We start from the raw sequence: 15,494 nt of genomic DNA, 5'->3' as shown, positions 1-15,494 counted from the left end.
TGAGCCAAGCTAAAAGAGCAGGTTTTCTAAATAGAGCTGTCCTCTCGGGTTTGACCAGTAGGGGGCGGTGACACATGGCAATGCCATAATGACAAGCCACCCTCTGGCTTGTAAATGTTATTTTCACACACTTTTTAAAATGTGTCATTTTTTGCGTGGTCTATAGTCACACTTTCAAGAAACATGGCAATGGCAATAATTTCAAGTATTTTCAAGCACTTCACCAAAAATTCAAGTATTTTCCTGACCTTGAAAACACAACACTAAAATTAAAGCATTTTTAACTGGCCCTATGAAACCTGTTAGCCGCATAAAGTAAAAGAAGGTAGGTGGCTCTTCTTTTTTCTCCACAATTAAACAGAAAACACAAATGTTTAATTTTGCGTTCAATACAATAAATACAAACGAGATACCATTTTAAAATTGACGTGAGGTTGATGTAACGAATAATAACACCTCTCCCTGTGCACTACGAGGGGGACTGACCTCTCCCGTCGCCGCAAGCTGCGTGAAGCTTTGCTGGAGGAGGAGCGGTTCTTCAATATGCTGGTGGCAACATCACCGTTCTGAGAAGGACTGGGGCCTTCCTTATCTGGAGTAGGTAGGGACCCCGCCGGGATGGATTCCTGGACCACCATGACATCATCTTCATTTCGCTGGCCAAGATGCAGTTTAGCAAAGTCGAAGCCTTTCACGCTGGGGGTCTGTAACTGCAGAAACAGTGAGGAAAAACTCAGGTACAAACAACGCCTTTGAAGAAGTTCTCCCTAAAGCAGACTTTTTTTCGTAACACCCACCGAAGCTCAAAGACAGGATAGAGGTGACAAAAACACGGCTATCTGCCCTACATAAATGACTAAAAAAATAAATAGACATCTGGAAGTCTACTGCCTCAGCATACAGCGGCTGAAAAAAAGTATTTAACGTAATGGCAACCCTTTCTGCTCATGACAATGATTGTGTAGTATAGACTTAATTCTCATCTCATCTCATCTCATTAGCCGTACCGCTTATCCTCATTAGGGTCGCGGGGGGGGCGTTGGAGCCCATCCCAGTCATCTCCGGGCAGTGGGCAGGGGACACCCTGAACTGGTTGCCAGCCAATAGCAGGGCACACAGGGACAGACAACTCATTCGCTCATTCACACCTAGGGACAATTTAGACCGGCCAATTCACCTGAAATGCATGTTTTTTGGAATGTGGGAGGAAACCGGAGTGCCCGGAGGAAACCCACGCAAGCACGGGGAGAACATACAAACTCCGCACAGGAAGTCCGGAGCTGGATATGAACCCACGACAGGTTCCTATGACATGAACTGTGCCGCGCAAGCGCTAACCACTGCGCTGCCGTGCTATAGACTTAATTTTTTTTGCAAATTTGAGCAAAAAATACAGTGGCATAATTGATAGATTTAAAGCATGTAGCCTTTGACATCAGGCCCACCAATGGTTTTAATACAGCCCGCGAAACAACACCCAGAGAAAACACAAGGGAAAAAAGAGCTGCAGATTGAAATATGTCTACTGGATGTCTACAAAGCCAGGTGCTACTCCCAAAGCAACTGGAGCTGCATTTCTTTTTCTCCCGCTTTCACTTTTCTTTCTTTCTTTGTCTTTTGCTCTCTTTTCTTCTGTCCTTTTGTCCCTTTTGTCTATCTTTCTCTCTGTCTATCCTTTCCTCTCATTCTATCTTTATTTTTCTCCATTTCAATCTTCCTCTTCCTCTTTCTCTTTATTCTTTCTCTCTCTCACTCCCTCTTCTTTGTTTCTTTTTCTCTCTTTATCACTCTCTCCCACTATCTAACTCTTTTTTTTCTATCTCTTTATCACTTTTTACTGTCTTGTTCTTTCTCATTCTCTATTGAAATCATTCTTGCTCTTTATTTCTCAATGTTATTCTCCCTCTTTTTGTTTTCATTTTTTGTTGTCTCTCTCTCTTTGGTCTGTCTCTGTCTATCACATTTTCTGTTTTATCTCTTTCTCTTTCATTTTTTCTCTCTCCCTTTATTTATTTCTATATTTTGTACCATGTGGCCCTCAAGCTAAAATGAGTTTGACACCCCTGATTTAAAGGGACATTAAGTCTTATTTAACACTTTCGTAGTGGTAAAAACGCTTCATTTAATAAAAATAAAGCAAATCTGATTTAAATAATACCGTATTTATTCCTGTATAACACATGTTTTTTCATCCCCAAAAACCTGAAAGTTTGAGCGCTTGTGATACACAAAGTTTTACTGTATTTGTGCAATGATTAATTGTTCAAAAAATATTGCTGATCACAATCCGGGTCGCGGATGTTAGAGTGCCAAATCTTAACCACTGGATTGCCAGTGAGAAAGATGACATATGAAGAGGCACTAGCCTTTATCTCACTTTCACACTATTTTGTCTTGCGTGTAGTCTCCATTTCCATTTTAGACAATCTCTGTTTCGTTTTTTTGTTTTGTAGTACAGTTTTGGAAAGAGCGAGAAAATATGTGTTAAATATTTATTTCAGACGCGTTTTACATGTTTAAGCTGAGACAAATCCAATCTAAAAAAAAAAAAAGGCAACAACAGTATATCTAGTCACTTGTCAGTTGAGAGAGGGAAAAAGCATGTTGCATTCAAGGAATCCACAAGAACACGGATCTGCCTGGCACTACATTCTGTACCTCCTGCTTGGCCCGCCTTCCTTTTGGGAAAGCGCTCATTCTCTCTTCTTTCTTCATCTTCACCGTTCTCTTTTGTGTTCCCTTGTTATTTCGTCCATATTTTTCATCAGCTTTGCACTCTCCGGAGTCCTTTGTTTCTTCCTCTTCCTCCCCTTCACAGTCCTCTTCTTCTTCCTCACTGCTTTTACTGTCTTTAATCTTTAGGGGGAGTGCTCCCTAAGCAGAAGCAACCGTTCAAAGTACTAGATAGTTCCGTTATTCAGTTTTTACAATGAACATTATTTTGTTTAACATGTAATAACAAGGGCTGCAACGATTGGTCGACGTTGTCAACAAAAATTGATTATAGAAAAAGTCGAAAATGATTTCCATTGTCAAACATGTCGCCAAAAACGTTTTTCCAAAAACGAACCATCCCTACATGAATATAATATTTGCTGAGTCACGAATGCGCAATCGCGTCTCTTGTCTAAAGCAGTAACATACAGAAATTACGGTGACAACATCACCTACGCGTACCAAAACTTCTAAAGTTTGGGAACATTTTAGCGGCGGATTAAAAAGAAAACTTACAAAGTTTTGCAAAGGAGACCTTTGAGTAGTGGCGGCCCTATTCGATGGGTAGTGCGTATGTTATCATCGTTGCTCATTCTTGTGATTAACCTTTAAAATTATGGCTAGTAAAGCTCTGGTTGGATACAGTCTGCATTAGACAAATGTTTCACAAATGTTCACTGATTGACAAACTGGAGCCATACGCACTTGAGAGACATAAAAATGTGGCCTAGGATGACATACCCGACATTGTGAACTTTTTGTTACATTTGATAGGTGTCTATTCACTGGAAACGGTCTAAAAGCCTTCAACCAGTTTAACAATCGGTGCATTCGAGAGGTCTTTAGAATCAGCCTTTGGCAACGTAGTGTTAAGTATGCTGAGTAGAAAGCCAGTTCATTGATTTACTAGTGTTGAGACCCAATGCGACATTGCGCTTCTGGTTCACTCCTTAGTGGATTTTGAATTGAATTGATTTTGTCTTTATTGTCATTGATATTGTACCGTGCATTGTGCTTTTTTAGACAGCAGACCGCGAGGACAAATTAGGGTGGGCGCTCTGTGTCTGGCGTGTGTGACTCTCTGTCTGCTCGACTGTGATAGGCTGGGGTATCCTGTCAGTCAAACAGCAGGCAGGTGCTGCCTCCGTAAACAACCTAGGAAGCACAGTGACCGCGAGCTTTTAGCAGCTCTTTACATTAAAAAGAAACCCTGACCGTAAACTATAGTTGAGAATGTGCCCTGTGTATACTGGACTGAAGTTAAGGTAGTCTCGGTGCTGCTTCAGCTTCGCATGTACAAAAATTGTATTAAAACAGCCGACTTTTTTAGGGCGAGAGAATTAAGGAATTGTCGACGAGGAAGCAACGTACATTGTTATCGAGGCTTACTAGAGTAGAAATAACACCCGAACCTTATCTGTATCTAAGAGTTTGTTCGGAATATTTTTAAATGGTGGGTGATCAGAAAACAAAATAAATACACATTGCGCTTCAGTTATCACTAGTTCACTACTTCACAGAATTTTTTTTTAATCAAAAACAAAACAAAACAAAAAACAACAGATGCTTCCCGCACCACCAAGGAACATTTCAGGCAGCCAAAATTCAAGCTAATTGCAGGGATGTGATTTGACCGAAGTGAAATTATCTGAAAATTAGGCGGGGGTCTGGGGCAGTGCCCTGGTGGGGGGACAAGTCGGGCGAAGCCCCCCGGAGCACATGGGTTTTCCGTGTTTTTAAGTACTTTCAATGCACTCAGATGACAAAGAAATAGACAAAACAACAGCATAAATTTTCAATGTATTTTGAACTATCCCATATAAAATTACAGTTTAAGTCAACTCAAAATCAGTCACATTAAAAAACATTGGACTGCCTTTGCTTTTAAAAACTATCACTGAGAATATCATCATATCTAACTCATGTGATTACTAAGTTAACACATAAATCATGTTGAAGAGTTCAAATTTCATGAACAAATAATTGTATCATGACCAAATGAAAAGTAACTCATATTAGAACATACCACAAATGTCTTTGTTATAGCAGAAGATGTTATCTATAAATGAAAGTACTGTAGTGGGTTGTACATAATTCACCCACGGAACCATTGTTTAGTTAGCGAGTTCCTAGGGGGACTCTTAATTCGGCCGGTTCTAGCCACTCTCGTGTTTGTTTTGTTATTGCCAGTTTAAATGTCATTAAAGCAGCTTTCGTTGGCACCTTTGTTTGACACTCCGCCTACGACTCCCGTCTCTGCTCGCTACATTGGATCACGTCGGGGTCACCAACATTTGTAGATAATTCCTTCTCTAACCAGTCCGATCGAAACTTGTTTTTTACGATCTTAGCAATTTCTTTAACTCGCAGAGCATCTTTGCGTTCGATCTCGGACATCTTTCTTTAAACACTCGGCAAAAACGTGTGAGAAATGAACAATGGCATACTCCTACGCCTTTATAACAAGCGCGTTTATTGGTCAACACGGAGACTTCAACCAATCGCAAGTATGTTTCATTTCAGTTACGGAAACACTAAAATGGAATGCTGTCGAGACGAAATCGTTTTTTTTACCAATTAAAAAATCGGAAATTTTAAAATTTTATTTTTGGAGATAAAAAAAGCGGAATTCCGCGAATAAGCGGAAAAATCACATCCCTGTAATTGGCCATTAAATTGGAAAAAAAAAAAAAAAAAAACTACAACAATGAATGCTTCCAGAAACACAGAGGAGTGTTTCGGACAGCTAGGACTCACGCCGAATGGCCAGCACCTCTTGACTTGAGCTACCCCAATTGGCCAATTCATCTTTCTCATACTGTACTTTGACTGCACACCTGCTCTGCGTTCTCCTACATCTCGGGTAGAAGAGTTTGTGTCCCGCTCCTTTAGTCATGCCGACTAAATGTCTCTGTTTCTCTCTCTGTTTCTCTCTCTGGCTCGCTCCCAGTCGACAAAGCTTTTAGTCAAGGTGAAAAACCCTCAACTAAATTTAAAATACGCACTGTTTCAATTTCTTTCTCTCTTTCTGTCTCTCTCTCAGTCAGTAAGTCGGCAAGTCCCTTAGATTAAGGCGCACCAAAAAAAAAAAAAGAAGAAAAAACACTGACTAATTTTAAATACACTATGTTACAAAAGTTAGTAAATCCCTCACATTTCTGGAGATATCCCATCATTATTTTTAATTGAACAACGTAGAAACATCGATTTGACACAATGAAAGCTAGTCTGTGTAATGCTTATTTGGAAGTGTAAATTTATTTTCCCCCTCAAACACTCAAAATCTAGTTATAAGAAGCTAAACCCCTTGTAACAAAAGTAAGTGCACCCTAAAGTAAAAGTTCCTGAAGTTCAATTTTTTTGTCTGGCCAATATTATTTTGCAGAACCACCTTAATCCTCCTGCCCATGGATTTCACCAGAGCCTCACAAATTGTCACTGGAATGCTCTTCCAAACTCTTCTATGACAACATGCCAGCGTAGGGGGATATTTGAGATTGTGTGCTTCTCCAACTTCTGCTTAAGGATGCCGCAAAGATGTTCTATTGGGCTTAGATCCGGAGACATGCTTGGTCAGTCCATCCCTTTCCCTCTTAGCCCCTTTAGAAAAGTGTTGGTCATCTTAGAAGTGTATTTATTTTCATTATCAGGCTGAAACATTGTCCTGCGACCTGGTTTCTGGAGGAAGGTATAATTTTTTGCTTCAGTATTTTACAGAACATGCTTGAGTTCATGTTTTTCACAATGAAATACAACTCCCCGACTCCATTTGCACTCATGTAGCCCTAAAAAAATATAATTCCCAATGGCATGCCTGACTACAGGCACAACACAAATATGTTTCTACTCTTCACCGATTGCCACCACACATGCTTCACACTCTGAGCCAAATAAATTAATCTTTGTCCCATCAGACCAGAGGATTTTTTTTCCCAGTAAAACAGGGCCTTTGTTGACAGACTTATTTCACTTGCTCAGTGCAGTCTGATCCAAGTGTAAATACGATAATAACGTTTTCAGTATTCAATGACATTTTTACAAAACAACTTTGTTTGCACCTTGTTTTGAAACCATTATTCAGGACAAAAATGGTGGTCAAAATTAGCCTGAGGGTGGGAAGCACGTTTTATGTGGTGTATTTATATAGATATTGGACACAGGCTGTGTGTTATTATTATTACATAGTTTTGATCAAACAATCAAATGTAACACAGCGAAATACAATGTTCTGAAGAATTAGTTTTTGTCTTTAGGTACAAAATTCTCCTGATCCCTGCCCTACACGTTACACTTTCATTTGAGCAGCCCAAACCATAACGGTGTAGATCCATAATCACACTAAACAAAGTCTGTGGCCCCGTCCAATGTCGTCGACTCTCGACATACGAGTATGCCCTTGATGTCAGAATAAAAGTATCTATTAAAATAGTCAATAGTTGCAGCCCTGATACTAAAAAGGCCGCACAGGACAGCAAACGCACACACACATACAGTACACATAGAGAAACAACTAAACACTACTCTGCACTGACTATCCGATCAATACCTTTTTGTTTTCAACAAAGTTTTCTTCAACCTCATTCTCTTCATCCTCATACTCCTCTTCCTCCTCAAAGCTCCACGCTCCATCATCTCCTTTTTTAAATTCAATACCATGTTGCGGCATTGCCTGAGGAACTGGAGTCTGTGAGGTATCAGATTGTAATCAGGAATTACTGAGTTGATGATTCCTTTATAATTTAACTAAATGAAGGCAGATCATTTACTGCTATAAGAGAAATCAACCACACCAAACATAACCTGGTAGGACACATAGCCTTAAAAACAGTTACGAACTCCTTAACTCAGGGGTGTCAAACATACAGCCCGAGGGCTAAAAGTGGATTTTATCAGGCCTGCGAGACAATTCTGAGAGAAGCACAAGAGAAAAATGAGGTTTTAAATCGTTGAAGCGTTTAACAATGAGTTTGTGATATTTTTATCCCAGTTTGCATGAGTTTCTTTGAGTTAAACAAACTGTAGTGGAAATAAAATGAATTGTTGTTTTTCTTTAATACAAATGCACAGTTGATCAACCTTAAAAGGGACAACATCTTTGTGAAGGATTAAAATGAAAAAAAAAAGAGAATCAAATCTTAAATCCCTGAATCATATTTGTAATTTAATTGCGAGACTCTGAAAGATCGCCAGCCCTGCAGAAACACTTTTTATGCCGTTTATTTACTAGTTAGAGATTGGTTGGTATACCACGTGGCCACTGAGCTAAAATGAGTTTGTCACCCCGGATCTTTGACTTCTAAAGCCACCAATTACCACAAATGATTTATTGACTTCTGAATTCAGGACTTGCCCAAGGAATGAGGAACTGATAAATAATACTGTTTTAAACCTCAGGAGTCGTACACCTTTCTCATGGCCAAATTCTAACAAGCACTTTAAGGCCAATTTTTCCTGCACCATCAAAAGAAGAAATCCAGTGATTTTGATGACTAAAATAAAGAATGCTCTGAAGCAGAGTGGATTAAATATTTTAATCTTAGAGACTGCTGATCTTAACTTTTTTTTTTACTTATTTAAATTTCTATTTTGTGTGTTTTTAATAGGAACTGTGTCAAAATTGGTTAAAATAAATTGTAAATAGTTAAAACATTTTTGCATCTTATCATTTATTTATAGCACTGAAGAGTTAATTTTTGTAATTTTTATTTTTATTGGTTTGCATTTTCAAAGGTTTTGTATTGATGTTCAACTTTTAATGTATTCAGTGTGTAAAAAGCTGTGAGAGGTCACCCAGCATCCACCCCGAAGAAGAAATCCGCTTCCTCTTCCTAGTTCGTGTGTAAACATTCTATACTGTATCTCCAGGGCGCTAAGACTTTGGAATTCTTATTGTTTAATATCTCGTGCATCCATTCAATATGGTTTAAAATGTAAATTAGGGGCGAGCCATTTCATTTGAAATGAAAGTGGAATATGGAGGCTTGATGCTGTTGAGAAAATGGTTTGATCGCTTTTTTTCCATCAGTTTTTACCACGGAGGAGGAAGTTGCTTAACTGTTGAAGCTCATCTTCCAAAAGTAAGTTAAACTTAACTTTATCTATTTTTATAGAGCATATTATTTTATGAAATATTTATTTTTTAGTACAAAACAATATCGGTTATTTATACAAGCCTTAAACATACTTGTATAAACCTTAAACATACAAAATATAGCCCTGAACCAAGTTAAGAACAAATTCAACTTACGAACGATTGTCCGCATCTTATCTCATTCGTAAGTAGTATGTATATATAAAAAAAAAATCTGAAGAGTCGTTTGGTACCCGAGCCAAAAGAGCCAGTTTTCTAAATAGGGCTCTCCACTTGGGTGCAACTAGTAGGGGGAGGTGACGCTTCACATGACAACGCTATGATGACAAGCCACCAGAGCAGCTGTGTTGGCGTCATTTTCAAGCACTTCTTAAAAATTGTCTTCATTTATTGCAATGTCTAGAGTGTGACACTGCCAAGAAACATTGCAATGGCAACCATTTCAAGCATTTACAAGCACTTCACCCAAAATTCAAGCATATTCCTGACCTTGAAAAGACAACAATGAAATTCAAGCAGTTTCCAAGATTTCAAACACACGTAAAAACCCTGTAGTAGAGCACAAACGCCAACCCAAACCCTAGGAGCGATGAAAAAGAAAATAGTTTAATCGAGTGTGTACTTGCACACGCATTATGAATTAACTGACTGAGGCTGTGATCATGACTTTAAGCCAGGAGATGGCGGCAGATTTTAACAAAGTTCCAAATTCTGTACAGCTCCTTTGAGTATTATTTTTCTCAGTTTATTTTGGGATATCGGCAGCCTGAACAGAGAACATATTTATCTTTAGTGGTTAGCTGTTAGCTTTAGTTTTCTTTAACATTGCTTAAAGAGTCGCTAGCTGTGACTACCACATTAGCAGCTTCTTTAATTATTATCTTTGATTTGGCCCTCTGCCCATTTGAATTTGACACCCCTACTTTAAAGAATTAATATATCTAATATGATTTAACCCTGATTGAAAAAAAAAAGGCACCAACCTTCTGTCTCTGTTGTATGGACGTCATGGCATCTGCCTGGAACTCCAGCTTGTCTGTCCGACACAATTTGCAGTAAAGGATGGAGATGATGGTGACGGCAACCAGGAGAGGAATTACCACTCCGATGATTATCCACATGTTCGGGTTCTCAGTGTTGGAATGCGATGTTACCAACATGTCTACAGCTGAAGTGTAACAAAAATGAACAAATTTATTCTAATTTCTCAACAGGTAATGTGAAGATGAGTTTCACTGAAGGGTCAAATTTTGTCTCTTAACCCCTTAATGTTTGGACGGGCCGCCAGCAGGGCGTCAGACTGTTAATAAACAAAGTTGTGTCTTCACAATATCACCAGTCACTGAAATACGCCATGTCACATATCATAGGAAAGCTTAAACTCTTAGGATTCAAGGAATGACACATTTTAAAATGTACCCATCACAGAAACATTACGATCAGTCTGAAACAAGATACCAGGAATCCTCAAAGCCAGTATAACTCACCCAAATAGTCTTAATAAAATTCTTAATTATCTTCGTAATATCCACTTGATGAATATTCATAAACATGACCAGTTACATTTGCAAGAGTCCAGTGAATCCAACCATGTAAAATCTTTACACCAAAACACACGATAATGCTGACAGATTAAAAAAAAAATCCACCTTAAAGCATTCCTGCATTGTTTGACGATCCTTGTTGTATGCTCCATAATTGCCGTGAAAAAAAAAAGGTCATTAACCTCTGACCTTTGGATTGACATTCTTGGCCAATTGCAAGCTTTTTATCACGCTCCTTAGCCTGTGATAGCCTGTAACGGCCTGCATTGAAAAAAACAACATGCATAACTTTGGCTTTTATCATAGTGACCGATTCAAATGATGATTGACACATTTGTTAGCCAATGAAATTTCCAGCATAATTTTATGAAAGGTTACTGGATGTAATCAAATCAGAGCCGAAAATAAACGTGCATGAATGCAACCCGGGATCCATTTTACTCGCGATTATCACGTGCAAGTGTGCACAACTAGTGATTGACTTCTGGAAAGAGATGTCAAGCGTTTACATCTCTTTCACAATGTTTAAAAACTGGCTAAAGTAAAATACACAGTTGCAAAGGTTTTGAGGCTGTAAACTGGTTGTCTCCTAATGGCCACTTTTGGAAATGCTTTGACATACCTTTAGAAAAACACACAAAATACAATTTTACGTTTTTGAAATTGTGATCAAATTTTACCTGGGACCAGGTAGTAGTTCATGCTATTGTCCCAGCTGTTTTCCAGCTAAGATGCCATGCTATACTCTTTATTCTAGGATGTGATTGCAAATTCAGGCGAGAAAAAAACCTTTCTATTTCTGTGTATTTTAACTTAGATTACAATTTCAGAAGCACTTGCAGTGACTTTCAGTTTGGGAGAAAACTTCAGAGTGTTATCTTTCAAAAGAGACCCTAACCGTCCATATTCTCCAAACTGTACAAGAAAAGCATTCAATTTACTTTGGGTAAGTGTTGGATTGGGATTTTAGGCAAATTTTACAGGAACATTAAAGGGTTAACTCGATGTGGCTTGTGACTCAAAAGGTATGATTATCCCAGTATTAACCCATCATCTATTCTTAAAAATCAAACTACGTGTTACTTTGCATGGGACAGAAGATAATAACCAACAAAGGTAAAAAAGGTAGTCAAACATCCTTACTCACAAAATAACAGCCTCATTCATTATTTATCGTAGGCATCACGTTTTCCACGTTTTGATTTTTTTTCAATATGCATTTCTTCTTCTAATTTTAGTCCATTTGTACTTGTTGCTTTGATGCCAAAAATATATTTGATAGATTTATTGTATGTTGGCAAATGGCATACAATTTCACAGGCACTCTTTCAGTAAACTACCCGATTAAAAATACTCACGTTGTGCTAGATCGCCCTCAACACGATAACCCAAGATAATAGCTGCCTTTTGGACCTCTAAGCTGTTGAGAATGTTGGCCACTTCAATGGCAGGGACCCTCTGTCCATCTGGGTGCTCCACAAAATACACAACTTCCAAGGGATTGTCCGTACCTACAGGCCGATTCATGCTCACAACCTAAAAAAAAATGAAAAATCCACATAAATAATTGTGATTTTCTCTGTCATCGATGTGCACCTTGGTTTGAGAACTAAATTATAAGGCTGAAAAATACAGTTCCATTTTAAACAAGGTTTCCCCCAGGATTTTTCCATTTAAATTCAAGATTGGGCCCCAAACCGGTCCTACGCCTGGACTACGGGTGGGACTGGGGTGGCCGTGATCAAGACAGTACAGGGGTCCGGGATGGGTAAGGCACTGGGACGACTCACAAGCTGTTGCCTTCAAGAGGACGGGACCAATCATGACATCCCAACCCTCCTGGGGGACGCAACAGAATGTGACCCACCTTTCCGGCGACATCTTGACCGCACCGCCCTTAACCCCAAAGTCCACACATACTCCAGGCAATGGGAGGGCACGGAGGATGGTGACTGTGTGTGGGCAAGATGGGTGACCCCGTGACCGAGGTCCGTGCCTGACTGCCACTGTTATACCTGCTGCGCCCGATACCTCACCTGCTATGGGTTCTGGATGTCAGCTGGCCGTCCCTCTGACACCACCCCGTGACCGAATCGGGCCTCAGAACATTTTCTGGTTCAGCCTGAACCCAGTTATGCTTTAAAAAACTCAACCACAATGGATTAAACCTCATCTCATATCATTAGCTGCACCGCTTATCCTCAGTAGGGTCGCAGGGGTGCTAGAGCCCATCCCAGCAATCATCGGTCAGTGGGCAGGGGACACCCTGAACTGGTTGCCAGCCAATCGCAGGGCACACAGGGATAGACAACTCGCTCGCTCATTCACACCTAGGGACAAGTTTGGACCGGCCAATCCACCTGAAATGCATGTCTTTGGAATGTGGGAGGAAACCGGAGTATAATTATTGTTTTTAGAAGTACAATATATTCTAAACGTATAGACCTGGAGTGGGAAGACTAAAGCCAAGGGCCACACACTTTTAATCTGGCCCGCGCAACAAAAATAGTTAAAAGAAAAATAGTGACATTGTATATACGATGGTTAAAATTTAATTCTAACGATAAAAGCTATTGTCCCCAGTGTGCCTTAGCGTTTAAAAAAAAAAAGTTTTATCATGTATCATTTTAGATCAAAATATTTATAAAATGTAATGAAGAAACACTTCTGAATTTAGAGTTTTTAATGCATATTATCAAATTTATTCTGGGTGTTTAGAAACTGTTTTATGAAGTAATCAATTTATTAACAAATCCAAAACGAAATATGAAATGTAATTGTAGATGCCTGCCTGTATATTCATCAATCCATTATCTGCACCGCTTATCCTCAGTAGGGTCGCGGGCAATGTTCCCTCTAATTTTCCACAGGTCTGAGCGTTCACACAAAGTCGGTGAGCAACGCTTGAAACAACAGTGAGCAACAGCAATCCCAAGTGTGGCAACTAAGTCATTATCAAACATGTCCAAAACTTGACATCAAGTTACATTTTGCTGAGTTTCCGGCAATGCAAAAAAAAAAAAAATCACTTTTTATTGAATTGACTAATGTATTATTGCAAAGGTCATTTGTTTTTACAACAATTCTTTCACAAGATTTCCATTTCTTTTTTTTCCTTGTGTCTTTTGACGCGTAATACTAACATTTTTAGGGGCTTATTTAGTCAGTTTCACGATACAGAACTGTATTTAATCACATTTTTTAGTGAAGGTACAATGTTGGCTTGGTATAATTGGAAATTATTTGAATGTGACACAAACCTTTTCTTCTTTTTCCCTATTTTTTCTATTTTTTCTAATTCCTTTAAAAAAAAATCTCATTGTGTTTATTTTTCCTAGCTGTTACTTTTGTCTTTTTGTTCTCTGTTTACTTTTTTTCCTTTGTTTCTTTCTTTTCCTTTTTTCTGGCTTTTTACTGAATTTTACTTGAATCTTTTTTCTCTTCCTTTTGTTTCTTTTTTTTCTCAGCTTTTCACTACTTTTCATTTTGGTATTTTTTTCCTTTTTTGTTCTATTTGTCACTCTTCCTTTAAGTCATTTTGTGCACAATTTTACATAATATTTGGTCGTGTAGGGATTAAAGAAGCAAAACGAACCTGAAGAGCCGCTTGGGACCTGAAAGAGCTGGTTATTTTTAGTGAGCCGAGCCGAAGAAGCCGGTTCTCGAAAAACTCTACTGACTCTACTCAAAAACTCTACTCAACTTCGTTCTCCTCAACCCGTGTATTTTTACCTTCATGCACTGTAACTTTGACTTAATTTGCTTCTTAACTAGCAATTTCGAGCCCTGATTTTTGTGAGCTTGGCTAGATTTTCTTGTGCGCGGAAAAGTTCTGGGTAGTGCGCAATTGCGCACACACGCAGTTTAGAGGGAACATTGCGCTGGATAGATTTTCTTGTGCGCTGAGAATGTGCGCTGAGAATGTGCGGGCAGTGCGCGATTGCGCACGCGCACAGCTTAGAGGGAACATTGGTCGCGGGGGTGCTGGAGCCTATCCCAGCTATCATCAAGCAGTGGGCAGGGGACACCCCGAACTGGTTGCCACCCAGTCGCAGGGCACACAGGGACAGACAATTCGCTCGCTCATTCACACCTAGGGACAATTTGGACTGGCCAATTAACCTGACATGCATGTTTTTGGAATGTGGGAGTAAACCGGAGTGCCCGGAGGAAACCCACGCAAGCACGGAGAGAAAATGCAAACTCCACACAGGAGATTCCATTTCATGATCTCATAACTGCGCCGCACACGCGCTAACCACTACGCCGCCGTGCTGCCCCCTGTATATTCATTTATAATAGTATTGGAGAAAAATTCAATAAGTCGACGTTAGCTTTTCTCCTCATGTATCGGATTTGGGACTGATTAAATTTGATAAATCTGCCAATGCAATAAACCAATCTCTTTTTTTCTTCCTGGCCCAACCCCGCTGCCAAATGCTTTGACCCATTGTGGCCCATGACTTTAAAAATTGGCCACCTTTGACATAGAAACTACAAGAAGAATGAAAATTAAGGATGAGGTTTTGAAATTATTTTAATTTATGATGTAAAAAAGGCAGATTTTGCATCAGTCCCGATGGCATTAACACTTTCATGATCTTGTTTGTGAAAGCACAATGTTCATCCGAATGGCCAGAGGCACAACACTGTTTGCTGAGTCTGAAATAAAGAATAATAGGTCACGAATGAGAACTGGCTTTGGTGCTGCCACTTGAATCCATGGAGAAATCAAATCCAGATAAACTTGCTATGCAAAGTAAACGGTCAAGTTAATGTTAGATTCATTTAACCAAAGCACCCTCAATTGAGAATGATTTTTATGGCGATTATACAGGCAGATACAGGATATTCCATTTGACTTTAGGATGTGATATACAATCATGTAAACTTTACATTTGTGTTTTTGGGAGCTAGCTATTGGTGCCAAGCAGTCATCCGCCCCTTCCAGGCCAAATTGCTGTATCAAAAACTGAATTACTCATCCAATCAAAAACAAGTTAATTCAGCACTGCTTTTCATTTAGCCACTGCTTGGACCCCCACTCTCTTAACTGCTAAGCCAGTAAAATAAATCTCCAGTTTGGTTGACGTTCGGCCAAATGGAATTTTATCAGTTTGGCAACCTTCGAATCAGCCAACTTT

At 39.3% G+C, this 15,494-nt stretch overlaps 1 protein-coding gene across 3 annotated transcripts in view; it reads right to left on the bottom strand.

The window, feature by feature from the left end:
- LOC148363348 (UPF0606 protein KIAA1549) overlaps positions 1-15,494 on the bottom strand; it is a 57,725-nt gene that overhangs the window by 23,789 nt on the left and 18,442 nt on the right. Inside the window, exons 10-14 of one of the 3 annotated variants that reach the window (XM_088341005.1) lie at positions 11,709-11,886; positions 9,790-9,974; positions 7,262-7,399; positions 2,659-2,874; positions 487-710 (exon numbers count right to left, since the gene is read on the bottom strand). In XM_088341005.1, the coding sequence (XP_088197131.1) occupies positions 487-710; positions 2,659-2,874; positions 7,262-7,399; positions 9,790-9,974; positions 11,709-11,886 (941 nt within the window). The remainder of the gene's footprint in view (positions 1-486; positions 711-2,658; positions 2,875-7,261; positions 7,400-9,789; positions 9,975-11,708; positions 11,887-15,494) is intronic. The other 2 variants (XM_088341006.1, XM_088341007.1) reach the window with 2 other exon arrangements.

The sequence above is a fragment of the Urocampus carinirostris genome, chromosome 7 (assembly GCF_059441175.1).
Source record: "Urocampus carinirostris isolate Australia breed hairy pipefish chromosome 7, RoL_Ucar_1.0, whole genome shotgun sequence".
NCBI lineage: Eukaryota > Metazoa > Chordata > Actinopteri > Syngnathiformes > Syngnathidae > Urocampus > Urocampus carinirostris.
Note: the sequence above shows the minus strand (reverse complement) of the source record. Positions and strands in the feature narration are given on the sequence as shown.